This window comes from Lineus longissimus, chromosome 1 (assembly GCF_910592395.1).
Source record: "Lineus longissimus chromosome 1, tnLinLong1.2, whole genome shotgun sequence".
Classification (NCBI taxonomy): domain Eukaryota; kingdom Metazoa; phylum Nemertea; class Pilidiophora; order Heteronemertea; family Lineidae; genus Lineus; species Lineus longissimus.
In genome coordinates, this window is record NC_088308.1 from 28,980,952 (window position 1) to 28,994,921 (window position 13,970).

At 42.8% G+C, this 13,970-nt stretch overlaps 1 protein-coding gene across 8 annotated transcripts in view; it reads left to right on the forward strand.

Moving 5' to 3' along the window:
* The window catches only part of LOC135496369 (bifunctional 3'-phosphoadenosine 5'-phosphosulfate synthase-like), a 33,132-nt gene extending 20,362 nt beyond the window's left edge, over positions 1-12,770 (forward strand). For 5 of the 8 annotated variants that reach the window (XM_064785710.1, XM_064785729.1, XM_064785720.1 and 2 more), the window contains 12 exons: positions 2,768-2,882; positions 3,179-3,414; positions 4,249-4,387; positions 5,274-5,506; positions 6,257-6,368; positions 6,936-6,986; positions 7,454-7,659; positions 7,810-7,941; positions 8,138-8,267; positions 8,529-8,671; positions 8,981-9,106; positions 9,423-12,770. In XM_064785710.1, the coding sequence (XP_064641780.1) occupies positions 2,768-2,882; positions 3,179-3,414; positions 4,249-4,387; positions 5,274-5,506; positions 6,257-6,368; positions 6,936-6,986; positions 7,454-7,659; positions 7,810-7,941; positions 8,138-8,267; positions 8,529-8,671; positions 8,981-9,106; positions 9,423-9,662 (1,863 nt within the window). In that variant the 3' untranslated portion in view covers positions 9,663-12,770. Of the gene's footprint in view, positions 1-2,187; positions 2,221-2,503; positions 2,654-2,767; positions 2,883-3,178; positions 3,415-4,248; positions 4,388-5,273; positions 5,507-6,256; positions 6,369-6,935; positions 6,987-7,453; positions 7,660-7,809; positions 7,942-8,137; positions 8,268-8,528; positions 8,672-8,980; positions 9,107-9,422 lie in introns of those variants that run through there. The other 3 variants (XM_064785672.1, XM_064785691.1, XM_064785701.1) reach the window with 3 other exon arrangements.
* The last annotated feature ends 1,200 nt before the right edge of the window (positions 12,771-13,970 follow it).

Consider the following 13,970-nt stretch of genomic DNA (forward strand, 5'->3'; position numbering starts at 1 on the left):
TTCTTTTGAAAGTCATCTTACGGTATCAATCAAAGGGCTGATGGTATAGCCGTATTTCACAGATTCAAATTCTTTCGGACGATTGTTGCCTTGTGTAAAAAGCGATCATCTTTGCTGATCCTTCCACTCCTTCTTCCTTGAATCAACAGTCTGATGAATTGAAAGATTTCTCATGAAATTACGGTGGCCATCCATCATGATCCGGGTCCATCTTAAATCATCTTTTAATCTCTAATATTTTCCTAGTGATATTTTATTGAACATTTCAATATCATTTGTTCATGGTTGTATGGCCTTCCTTCTGATTGGTTACCCCTGCGTGAAACACGATCAAACAATCAATGCATCTGATCTCATTCTTGGCAGTAATTAAAGCTATATGAGATGTTGGTCCACCATCAGATTGGCTAGCCACATTCTTAGAAAGTCAGCTAGTTGGCCGGGCGCGTGTTTCCGTATCCATACAGGACTAGAGCTTTCAACTGCCAGCTGCCATAATAAAGCTAGTCCTACTCACTTCCATCTCTTTCCCTCTCCTGCTCTCCCCTTACTTTCAGAACAGCAACTTTATCTGTTGCATTCTATCACATAGCTTTATGTATACATCTCCGCACCATCATCCCTCATCGATTTTAATTACAGTCAAATCTAGAGACAATCACGTCAACTTTCAAAAGCACTGTTTGCTCATTAGTTGATAGCAATTTTACATCCCAATGACAGGTTTTGTGATGACAGCATCCACTCAGAAGTGTTGTTCAAAGTTGCATTTGAAGTTTTCTCATGTTGATTACTACAGTGCCAGTTGATCTAAGAGGAAGAGTTCTGCTAATCTGTGTACGCCTTCTTTATAAACACCATTCACTAATCTTGATCGGTCTGTGCGGAAATTGAGTGTGACTGCACCATTGTGAGGCTTCCTCTGGAGACTGTAGACGTCCCCAGCAACATAGACTTGCAATGGAAGGACCATGTCGCTTTCACATCCAAACTTCTATGCATGGGGATCCATCATAACCTGCTAATGCTGCGTGTGTATTTCATGTGCATTGCCCTGTTGAGCAGAATGTTATGAAATGGACGGTAATTAGATTTACTTGTATCATCTCCACCGAAGCCATAAAACCAACTGCGAATTCATCGCCATGAAAGAATGATTGAAGTCTCCACAGCACTCCTGATTGCTGATCTAAAATGCCTACAGCTTCACCACACCAGAAACTGGTATGAAATTTAATTTTCTGCTCGATATGATTAATAAAATGAGCTTGCTTGTTATGTCTGGTTTATTGATATTGCCTTGTGAACTATATAATATCATTTAATAAAACATGAGAAAAGCTCATTGCTTTTTGCTCGTCGATGATGTGATTGCCGTGCATGATGTGATCGCTGTGGATGATGTGATTGCCGTGGATGATGTGATCGCCGTGGATGATGTGATCGCCGTGGATGATGTGATTGCCGTGGATGATGTGATTGCCGTGGATGATGTGACTGCCGTGGATGATGTGACTGCCGTGGATGATGTGACTGCCGTGGATGATGTGACTGCCGTGGATGATGTGACTGCCGTGGATGATGTGATTGCCGTGGATGATGTGATTGCCGTGGATGATGTGATTGCCGTGGATGATGTGATTGCCGTGGATGATGTGATTGCCGTGGATGATGTGACTGCCGTGGATGATGTGACTGCCGTGGATGATGTGATTGCCGTGGATGTTGTGACTGCCGTGGATGATGTGATTGCCGTGGATGATGTGATCGCCGTGGATGATGTGATTGCCGTGGATGATGTGACTGCCGTGGATGATGTGACTGCCGTGGATGATGTGACTGCCGTGGATGATGTGATTGCCGTGGATGATGTGACTGCCGTGGATGATGTGACTGCCGTGGATGATGTGACTGCCGTGGATGATGTGACTGCCGTGGATGATGTGACTGCCGTGGATGATGTGACTGCCGTGGATGATGTGACTGCCGTGGATGATGTGACTGCCGTGGATGATGTGACTGCCGTGGATGATGTGACTGCCGTGGATGATGTGACTGCCGTGGATGATGTGATTGCCGTGGATGATGTGATTGCCGTGGATGATGTGATTGCCGTGGATGATGTGATTGCCGTGGATGATGTGATTGCCATGATTGGCGTGAAGATACCCTTTCATTCTTATCAAGGAAACTGGGGAAGATGCTGAAAGTTTAACAAAAGTAAATCAAACTAAAATAATGTGACTGGCTGTTATCTTAAGTACAATCTACATTGTCACATTGCACTCTTTGATGTCACAGATGTGATGAGCACTGAACAAGAACTTTGATCTTATTTATACGCATACTACATACATTGTTAGTATGATCTATGTGGGTTAGAATGGCTTTTTCTTCAATTTTTTCTTGATAAACATCAATATATTGATTGATATTGGTCGTCACTCTAGGTGTTCTTGTCTTTCCCCATCTGATATAGGTCAATGACCTCACTGATAACTGACCAAGGTTGTCTTGACTAAGATATATCAGATAGTCACTCAAGATTGCACACATTGTCTTCCAGGATAGGGGCTAAGCCAGCATGTCCGTCATCTTCCCTAAGAATTCATTCCCCGCCAATGATACTGATTTCTGGTATCACTTGGATCAGGTAGACAAGCATCACTCTTTCATCTGTCTCTTTCCATGAAATATTTCCGTTTCAGATCTCTGCCTCCCTGACTTATCACTACATCTTATTGTCTTCCATTGTCTTTACTTGCAGGGTGCGCGACGAGCAACGAATGTGACGTTCCAGAGCCATCATGTGTCCCGAGACAAGAGAGGACAGGTTCTTGGCCAGAGAGGAGGGTTCCGTGGATGTACCATCTGGTTCACCGGTGAGTGCATGCACTCTTCGTGTTGTCCTCCCATTCTCAATGACCTTATGCCGGTGCAGTTCTGTACTGGTGAGGGGGACCACTCTCACTGCTACAAGTGTTCCATTCAAACCCTGATTTGGCTGCCACTTTCTTGTCTCCGGTCCTCCTGGTCAGTCAAATGCTGTGGTGACATAGCAACAACGAGCTTTTACCAGTACTGGTAATGTGGTCATGTTGAATTTTCCATGCCAGCATGACTTTTAAATCTATGCCATCTTGGGAATGTCTGTCCAATCTTTGCATTGTTTCTTCAGGTCTGTCTGGAGCGGGTAAGACGACCCTCTCTTTCGCACTGGAGGAGTACCTGGTAACCCACGGTATCCCCGCCTATGGCCTCGATGGTGACAACGTGCGCACAGGCCTCAACAGCAACCTCGGCTTCAACTCTGAAGACAGGGAAGAGAATATCCGGCGTATCTCTGAAGTCTCCAAGCTGTTTGCTGATGGTGGTATTGTCTGTCTGAGCAGCTTCATCAGCCCCTACCAGAGGGTATGTATATGCCTGGCCTCCATTGGGAGTATCCTCCTTATGTCAGTTCAGCTGATATCGAGCTTCTGCCGCTGGTTGGGTGTGCTTGCTGAACACTGTAATGCCATTACAATATAATGATAGAAAACATCAAAGCTCACCACAGACATTGTTATTTCCACTTCAATTTCCCCCTGTGATAAAACATACTGCTGGTAATGATCAGCATTGTCATCACAAGCTCAGCTCGACACAGAAAAAACGATATCTTCCTTGGAAACAGACAGCTACCTTTAAAGTTCTAATGGATGAAGATGGAATTTATTGGTTCGAAGCAAGCATTCATTTGATGGCGCTGATTGCCGATGTAGTCTTCATGAATTGAACAAATAATTCTTGCTAGAAAATGTTTTTCTTCGATGATATTTATTGCTTGGGAATAGAATGAGTTCATCAACCCTTTGGGGGCGGATAGAGTTGTCTCTATCGAATCATGGGAATCAAATCAGAAGGTAGCCAAAGGCAATCGTGTATCCAGATTTGAAAGATGTTCGGGAGGCCAGTGTTTTGGGGGGGTCTAGGCCGTGCTCAGATTATAAATCAGGAGGATGTCATTAGTTTCGATGCATGAAATCTTGAAAGACTGAATTTCGGCTGGGGAGGATACAGTCAAATTTGGCAATAGGTAAAAAAGATCAGTTTGAAGTTTGTCATTTCCAAATCAGTCTAAGAATGTGGAATAAGAGCGAAATTCCAATTTCTCAAGACCCAGAAGAAAACTAGAGGTCTTTTGCTTAAGAATTTGAGTGGTTCTATAGACTTTCCAGATTGACAATTGCTCACTTATTATTACAGGACCGAGAAAAGGCACGCACACTCCATGAAGAGGCTGGCCTGCCGTTCTTTGAGATCTTCGTGGATACCCCTCTAGATGTCTGTGAGCAGAGAGATGTGAAGGGCTTGTACAAGAAAGCCAGGGCTGGAATGATCAAGAGTAAGTTGGGATTGCTGTCCTCAAGTTCACAGTTCCACACTGATCTAGTGAAGTCCTCTTTCTTTCAATGGACAACAAATCCTTTCCACGTGTTGTTACTTTGACATCAACATCAATACCATTTAAAGCAACTGATGATTCTCTAAGTTTTGTGGATTTTCTCATCACAGTTTTAATCCTACGTTTTGTTTTGACAGAACTTGTGTTGTTGTTCATTTCCATGGCTAATGCAAAAAATCACCATCAAAAATATCCAAGTGGTCCTGAAAACAATCGTGCTCACCTGGTTTTGTGTGATTCCAGTTGCTCGTGACTCGGTTCAATCAGGCAAAGTAGAATATCTGTCGTCAGATATGAGGTATTTTGATCACCTCCTACCAAAGCTTGCCAGACTAGAACAAGGTGGGCAGGTGACAAACACGTTTTGTTTGGAGCACGGGTCATTCAACTCATAGCTTTGCATGAAATCCCAGACTTATTCATTATTTTTCAATGACATTGGAAGTTTTGGATGGTTTCTTTCTTTTGTTTTCGTTTCCTCTTTTGGTTTTAGCTTTCGGCAAATGTCGTTGAAATTGAATTTCTCTGATGATCTCCGTGCAGCTCTCATGAAATAAGCTTATCCGACAAAGATTGTTACAAGCTCCTATTTAGAGAAAATGGCCAGTTCTTGGCTACCAGGAAGGAGATTTAATCCACTACTTTTCTCATTCTCTTTCCCAAACTGAACTTACACAACTGCTCTTTGCTGTGACAACGAACAAAGAAGAATTGTACATAACTTTCTACGTACTTTCAGCTGACTTCCAGACCAGTCAATGTTAGCCCCTCGAGAGCACTTAGACTTGTTGCACAGAATGTCAGTTTGCTTGTTTCCCTTTTGCAGACTTCACTGGTATCGACTCTGCCTACGAACCTCCCTCAAAACCTGAACTCACCTTGAAAGCCGGCTATGACACGATCGATGATTGCGTTCAGAAGCTGGTTCAGATGCTGCAAGATCGCTGCATCATTCCAATCCATGCCTCCAATCAAGTGAAGGAGTTGTTCGTCCCTGAGAACGGTGTTGAGGCTGCCACGAAGGAGGCGGAGGCACTCAAGTTTGTTGAGATCACAAAGGTAGGGAGAGAGATTGTCAATGTGACAGAGGTGCGACCTCATGGTTTCACTGAATCTTCAGAGTTAGGAGATCCATTGAGACCTATAAGTATTTGCCACATTTCACCAAGGGGACTGCTTAACTTGCAGAACGAGCCATTGTAACTACACATCACAGGCCGGATCTGTTTTTGTGCCAACCCACACTCCAAGTGATATCCTCAGCAACATCAAAGATATCTTGCTGACATGTCAGACCGGTCCTGTCAGTGGCCTTATCTGGTCTTGGTATCACCAATAATGACCATCACATGCTGCTCACGAACACTGCATGTATGGAATACCAAATCATTCAGTTTGAACGACCAATAAAGTAACGTGATGTGGTGAGAAATCAATATGGCCTGACTTTCTATGACCAAGAACTTAATGTCTGTGGTAAATGTCTGTGGACTCAATATGAAATACAGATGACGGCTGGGTTTATTGGTATTTATTGCATGATGTTTACTATTCTGGTGATTCTGGTAATGATAGCCCAAACCATGCTGGAATGTCTTGGTATATGTGGAGTAGGCAGGCCTGCTGTGATTATCACTGGGATATCTCAGTGCTGCTGTCTATGATGTATAGGTAGAACTAAATATGTAAACATTCATGTATTTGGTAATGATCTGTATGGAGTGTCATAAAGAATGTGTGTATCTTATAATGTGAGTACTTGAGTTAGCAGTGAACCATTTATAGATTCAATTGTCTTCTTCTCTTCAGCTTGACTTACAATGGGTGCAGGTGCTGGCTGAAGGCTGGGCGACGCCACTGACAGGCTTCATGAGGGAGAGGGAATACCTCCAGTCACAACACTTTGGATGTCTCTTGGATGGTGAGTGTTGGCAGCTTGTTACGGGGGTGCACAGGGGGGTCTGACTCTTGGATGGTGAGTGTTGGCAGCTTGTTACGGGGGTGCACAGGGGGGTCTGACTCTTGGATGGTGAGTGTTGGCAGCTTGTTACGGGGGTGCACAGGGGGGTCTGAAAGGAGACAACAGCAGATGAAGAGTCAGCCAACTCTTCTAGACCAACCAGCAGCGCGAATATTTAGGACTTGATGGACACTCTCGTCTTGATCTTCTGTGTGTGTGTGCCATAGTTTAGCTGGTAGACGGCTGACTGGTGGACAACATTGAAATGACTGCAGGTTGAACCCTTGGTGTGCTTGATTGGGCCCCTTGTTTCAGGACAGGTGTGACAGTGGAATTGCTCTCCTAAACTCTTCGAGTGTGAGTCTTGCTGACCTCTTTCGTTATATTTCTGTTGTATTTTGTTCCTGTTTCCTCATGTCACATGATGCAGTCAGGTCGCTGTCGTCTGCTTTCTGTTTATAGTTTAAGGAATTGCCATTTCTGCTACATGCTGTGTATTCAAACGGCCCTTTAATTTGTTTCCCCAAGGTATCCAGTACAGTAACCAGTATGTGATTTCACAGTACAATACAAGTTTATGTATGTACTCAAGATGGTGCATGTGGTTTTCAACTTCTTTTGTTTCCTTTACAAATGATGTTTACTTTAGAGTGACTGAGGAGGGTATGGAGCCAGAAGGTACCGAGGGCTATTAGGTCAAATGTGAGTCGGGCACCACTTAATCACAAACGCCAAGAAATATGCCTTCTGGCTCGATGCTTCTGACAGTATCATTGGAGGAGGACCTTGCATTATTGATCTCATAATTTGGTGCAGTTATTAAGTTTTCTAATTCTTTTCAAGATGCATTATAGATTATTTTGTCCTTCTTCTGGAGGTGGTTTATACATGTGTTGCTGGCGGTAGGTTTCATATGCTTGCTTCTCTAAAATTGCTCTACTTTGCTCCTCCTCCCTCTGATCTGCGACCAAAATGACATTTCTTTCTTTATATATATTGGCCGAGTTTCAAAAAGGAGTTGACAAAGTTTCACTATTTCCTTCCAGGTGGCGTGACCAACCAGTCCATCCCTATTGTTCTCCCAGTACAGACCGAGGACAAAGAGAGCTTGCAGGGCAGTGAGGCCATGGCACTCAAATACAATGGCAAATGTGTCGCAATCCTGCGATCACCAGAGTTCTTCGAGCACAGAAAGGAAGAAAGATGCTGCAGGCAGTTTGGGACATCGAACCGAGGGCATCCCTATGTCAAGGTAGGTTCACAATCCCATCTTGTGGGGACATGTTTCAGCTCATTGCTCTATAATCTGAAGTTTGTTAATTGGTGTCATTGTCCTTGAATGAGAACGTGACCAGAGGGAGCTCCTTCCAGCATTCTCTTCATGTTGTTATTTCTGCTCCAGATGATTAACGAGAGTGGTGATTGGCTTGTTGGTGGCGACCTGGAAGTCTTACAGAGAATACGCTGGGATGATGGTCTTGATCAGTATCGACTCACTCCACTGGAACTGCGCGCAAAATTCCGTGAAATGAAGGTAAGAAGTGAACTCTACTCTAAAGCCGTGTGTAATTTGAGTGCATGTTTTCACTAGACCACATGGAGCTGTTGCCCTTATCAAGGAATCGAGGCTCCAGACTGCATTGTTATGAAGATCAGCTACAACATGCAATGACTCCTTTGGTCAATCTTTCCAACCCTCCTGATTATCGTCACCACTGCTCTTCTTCCAGGCTGATGCCGTGTTTGCATTTCAACTCCGCAACCCGATTCACAACGGCCATGCGCTCCTCATGGCTGACACCAAAAAGAGACTTTTAGACCGAGGTTACATCAACCCTGTCTTATTACTACATCCACTAGGTAAGTTCTCACCTTCAGCTACTTGGCTCTTATGGTAATAGTTTCTTTCACAGATCTCTTTGTAGGTGTGTGCGATGGCTAACGTAGCTGCCTCTTTACAAATAGCTATGCTATGTTATGCAGTCAACTCTTTAACAATCAAAGACAAGAGTAAACTGACCTCGGCTTTGCTTCATGAGCTGCTGAAGAAATGTCTTGTATAAAGCACATTGGTTGGCAGGTTGATTGTAGCACTTTTCTTATTGCATTTCTCATCTTCAGGTGGCTGGACCAAGGATGATGATGTACCCCTTACCACCAGAATGAAACAACATATGGCTATCCTCGCAGAGAAAGTACTAGATCCTGCATCCACCGTAGTGGCCATCTTCCCCTCACCCATGATGTATGCAGGACCAACAGAAGTGAGTAGGCGTTTCTTGGCAAGACACTTAACCATAGAGTGACTTATCTCAACCCTGAAGTAATGGGTATAGCTTTAAGCAAAGCGCTGTTTGAGCAGCTCCACAGTTTTGAAAGAGACTTTGAGGTATGGGTCAGCTGATCAGGCTAATTGCATAGATACTGGACTACAGACCACAACCTTTAACCTTCATCTTCATGATATCAATTGTTTATCAATGAGGGCCAAGTTGAGGTCAATTTTATGTTCAGTATCATTCACTCCTGTAACTCTCTATCCATCCTCTCTAACCCAGTGGTTCATGTTACAGGTTCAGTGGCATTGTAAAGCCAGGATGAATGCTGGTGCCAACTTCTACATCGTTGGCCGTGATCCTGCTGGTATGCCCCACCCTGACACAAAACAAGATATGTATGAAGCCACACATGGAGGAAAGGTGAGAATCATAATTAGTGTGCTTGTCTTGTCAATATAGCTGGGTTACTATAGCATAAAGGTTTTTCAAGTTCATCGATAATCCATTGCTTGTCCACCACAAGTGCCTTTCCAGTGACTTGTACAGTGGAACTTGTGTTCGATGGACACACTCTCTAGTAAAAGATGCTGCTTCTGGTCCAGATTTGGTCATTTCTGTATAACTTGACTACTGTAATCAGGACAACTCAATGTTAAGGACAGCAGATGTCTTGTTTGAGGAAAGAAAACCTAATGGTTCATAAGATAACTCAACCTATTCTCTGTTTTCATTGTAGGTGTTATCGATGGCCCCAGGTCTGACCAAATTAGAAGTCATTCCATTCAGAGTCGCTGCCTACAACAAAGTCAAGAAAGCAATGGACTTCTTCGACCCGGAAAAGAAGGACGACTTTCTCTTTATTTCCGGGACGAAGATGCGAGCACTAGCTCGTGCAGGTGAAACTCCCCCGGACGGTTTCATGGCTCCGTCAGCGTGGAAGGTCCTCTGTGAATACTACCAATCAATAAACAAATAAGGGAGCTAGCTTTATTAGGAAAATGTGTAGCAATGTGATAGAAGCTGAGAGAGGTGGTTTAGACAGCCTATCTTAGAGATCAGATGATGTGTAATCTGGCCACAAGCTGCACGCTGTGAATGGCAAAACGACCATGTTACTTCAGCCCTGCGCTCTGTCATGTTACCTTTTACATGGCAGCGTCATTTTGCTATCTCTGGTCACCTGTTGGCTACTATGGTGGTGGACACCATTCATAGCTCAGTGACATGTTTGGCTAAATGGCAGGGTGTAACTGCATTTCAACTACTAGCAATATCATATCTAGTAAGATACTAATTCTGGTCAATGGGAGTGTGTGTAGCACATTCAGAGTAAGTGTCAACTAGTCACTGCATCATGGACAAGAGACCATGCTGTGTTTTTTATCATTTGCTCAAATATAGGAATATACTGGTATGGGCTTTATTTCATGTCCTGCTCAAAATACCTACAAAATACTCTAGCATACTTGCCAGTGGAGGCCCACCACCTCTCTCAGTTTCACCCTGAAAGTGGTAATGGACTCAGTCCATTACTTATATTGTGGGTTAGTCTATTTATCTCCTGGTAGGGTATGTTTATTAACCCTTGTATGGTCTAATGGAAATGGTGATTGAGGTATTATTGTAAGTTCAGTGAAGCCTGAATTGTAGCTAACTAATTAATGGCTGGTGTACAGGTAATGCACTGCAGCTGACTATGCTGAGTATACAGTGAGAAGTTAGGTCATGTTGGCATGCTGAGCTTGATTGAGTTGTTAGAGAGAAAGTCAGATAGAGGACACAGCACATTGTTCTCATTTGATGAAATTGACCATCCCCTGTTGATTACCTTGATTTAAACATTCCAACTTCAGATGTGCTGGTCACTTGAGGCACTTTCTGGGTTGTTGAGTTCATATACCCATTGAAGGTAAAAACCAATGTTCTGTGATATATTTTGTTTCCACTTGACCATTAGACCATGAAGGGTTCATAGTGTCAGACCAGTCACCATATTTATCTGTTGTATACCTCATCTACTGATTCTAGTTTGGAGGCAGCTTGTTCTCATATCTATCCTGACTATCTCTTTCCAACAATCTTTGAGTTCTTGATGTTTTTTCTGAAGATTCAATGAAAGGTGCCACCTTGCTCCTATAAAGAGAGTTCAACATGATTCTCAAGCAAACCTTGCTAACTTTCTTTTCGACATGTTTTCAAGCCATCCAAGCTCATTGTTGGAAGGACTAATACCTGTACATCTCCAGATAAATAAGACACCAATTTGCCTCTTCATATTCTTGTTTCTTTGTGTACATGTTTTATCATAGTCTTCCTGTGTACTGTTGTATTCTACGTACATGTATGTTTCCAGTTTGGTAGCAACAGTAGTGATGTATATGTACATATTGATCAGGACGGAAGTGTGTCGCAGACATTCTGAGACAGTCATGAACAAAATGACAACTGTTTTGACTTCAGAATGTGTTTATACACTTCAGCCCCAATTGAGTAGAATGGGTAATGTACAGTTCATTGTCTTTTTATAGAAATACACTTTTCCACCAAGTGCCTTTAATTCATGTGTCCTCACAGTGTTGTCCAGTTGCCAGGTGTTTGACTTCATTCCAAGGCAAAGGGAAAGTCAAGATTTAAAGTCACCTGGTGGAATGATTGTGTACTAGATGAAAAGTTGTGTGTGTGATTTGGCAGCAATGCAGCTGATGTACTATTAACTCTGTTGTGGATGATAGATAGGAAACATTCATATTCTCTACTTGAATGGGAGGCAAAGTTCCTTTGACACAATCGTATGAGACTATGAAGAATAGTGGAAAATGAAATATTCATATTTGCCCATATGAAGGGTACCCATTGCTCCTTTCTGCTATAGAATTCTTGCCTCGTTGTTTAAAGACACCTCAAGTACAAACAGTATGACATGTTTATCTCTTAGCAAGTGGAATCATTCTCCTGTTTCAGGTTGCCCATTCCTTCTATGGTCAAACACACTGTTGACCGAAAGAATTTACTGACCTTCACAAAGTGTCTTATTTCTTATTATTTCTTTAAGACTTCTTGATTACTTTATAAAACATTTGTAATTTATTCAATGGATGGGATATGCTTCACCAACCATGGATCAATTGAGAGGATCACTTTGCATGCCTGGATGTTCAGTTTTGGGCTAGTTGTAATAGTAGAATCATGAAGACTTGTTAGTACTTTAGCTTCATCAATCTCAGACTAGTCGGAATATGAAATTCAAGTGAGATATTATGGACCTGGTCATTCGATGCCATTCTGTGTGTTCATTTCGGATGGACAATAGGTTAGCAACACCAAGTTATCGATTGGACAGGTTGTAATGTTTCAGCTTGTCCTTGATATTGATGATGTAGTATATGTGATTATTCAGCTAATGTAGTCTAAGATCAGTGAAACTCAAGTATGCAAGTAGAATTTGCTCAGTTCAAAAGGAAAACTCGCATAATGCGCAAATGATAGTTGCTTTGTAAATCGCGCTAATTTATAAACCTCTTGCTTTGTTATGTAGTTTGCATGTAATTGTTGCCTATACTTAAGATGATTTTTGTCCATCTCCTCTTTTTCTCAAATGTTTTTCTTTAACGAGCCAATCCTTAGCGACATTTGTGTGGAACATAAGTTTCCCAGTTACCATAAACCAATGCTCTTGTTGATGGAGCTAAGTATCACATTCGCATGTTGTAATAACTTTAGTTCTATAAAGGTATGCAATAATTGATCGATTCAGAAGTTAATCAGTTTCGATTGAGGTTATATTTGTGATGAATGATCAACATTGCAAATTTGATATCTGGCCGACACCTCACAATGTAACACTTGATAGATCTTAATGGTTAAACACCGGTTCTCAAACCGCCGGTTAGATAGATGAAGTCCCAATACATCAGTCATGATTCGTCTCCCTGCTATAATCTCGTTGTTAGGATGTGATGTGCAGGTGTTCTTTGTCTTCTCTGTGTCTGGTCTGACTTGTCTGGTGAGTAGACTTGTATAAGATGGTCGTCTACAGAATCAATATATCAATACATGACATGAATAAAGTGCATATTCTGTGGCATGAATCGCTTTGTTTCTTTTTTCTGACGCCAACGATCAATCCCAAGATGTCCACCATGTGTTGGAGAGATGTTGTGACGAGAGACAATCAGTAGATAATCTGAACATCTCGTCAAGAATAACTAATTGATCCAACTGACCACGGGACACAATTCATGTTCGCAGTCGCCTGTTGACAGGGTGTCCCCATAGTTTTGAAACCTCTGTAACATCCACATGGTGATCCATGTTTGTATGGTTGATCCTTGACATGTCCCCAGATGTCCACCTTGTGTTTCAAATAACGCTGTTCTCAGCATACAGTATCAAAATATACTGGAGGAAGACAATACACATGAGGCAGTATCGAAAGACAAGTCTCATTGCAGAGAAACATATTCATACTCGAGGACGACCATTCACATGAGACAAGTCTCATTGTATATTCATACTCAATAGTCAATATGATATCTGAAGGACTAAGCCGCAAATCAGGAATGACAGGTTCCCAACCTGCCGCTTGGTGTTACAGGAGAACTATTCCCCTGGTATGGAATTCCATTGTGGCTGTTGTTGTAAGTCGCATCGTCCTCTGTCCCCGCCTCTGTCGATCACAACTTGTTGATGGTGTAGCAGGAGGGATTATCCTCTGTCTTTCACAATCTTGTCGCCTGTCTCGCACAACTGAAATGTCCAGTCCCCCACCGTTCGCAGCTTGTGACTGGTGACCAGGAGGTATCCGAGTATAGCCCCTGGTCTTTCACAGAAGTTGGTAGGAGGTATAACGGCTGGCTTTCACACCGTGGTCGCCTGACTTTCACAGGTTGTGGCTGGTGTAGCAGGAGGACTACCCCCATCGTTCAAAACTTGACCAAATGTCTTTTACAACCTGGTGGTCCCCGTTTCTCGAGCAGCTGAAACAGGAGCCTTTACAAACTGTGTCTAGTGTTACAGGTGAAATAGCCCACTCATTTCTACATGATGGTCCCTTGTCCTTTACGATGTTGCCCCATCTCTCACAACCTGGCTGGTGAAGCAGGAGGTACTGTCCTTGGTCGATCACAACCGTTGTCTGGTGTAGCAGGTGAAATAGTCCACTGATAAAATTTGGTCCCCTGTATTTCATGACGTTGTCCTCAGTCTCTCACAACCTATAGCTGGTGTAACAGGAGGTACACTACCAAATGGGAATATCTGTCTGTATAAAGGGGATATGGTGATA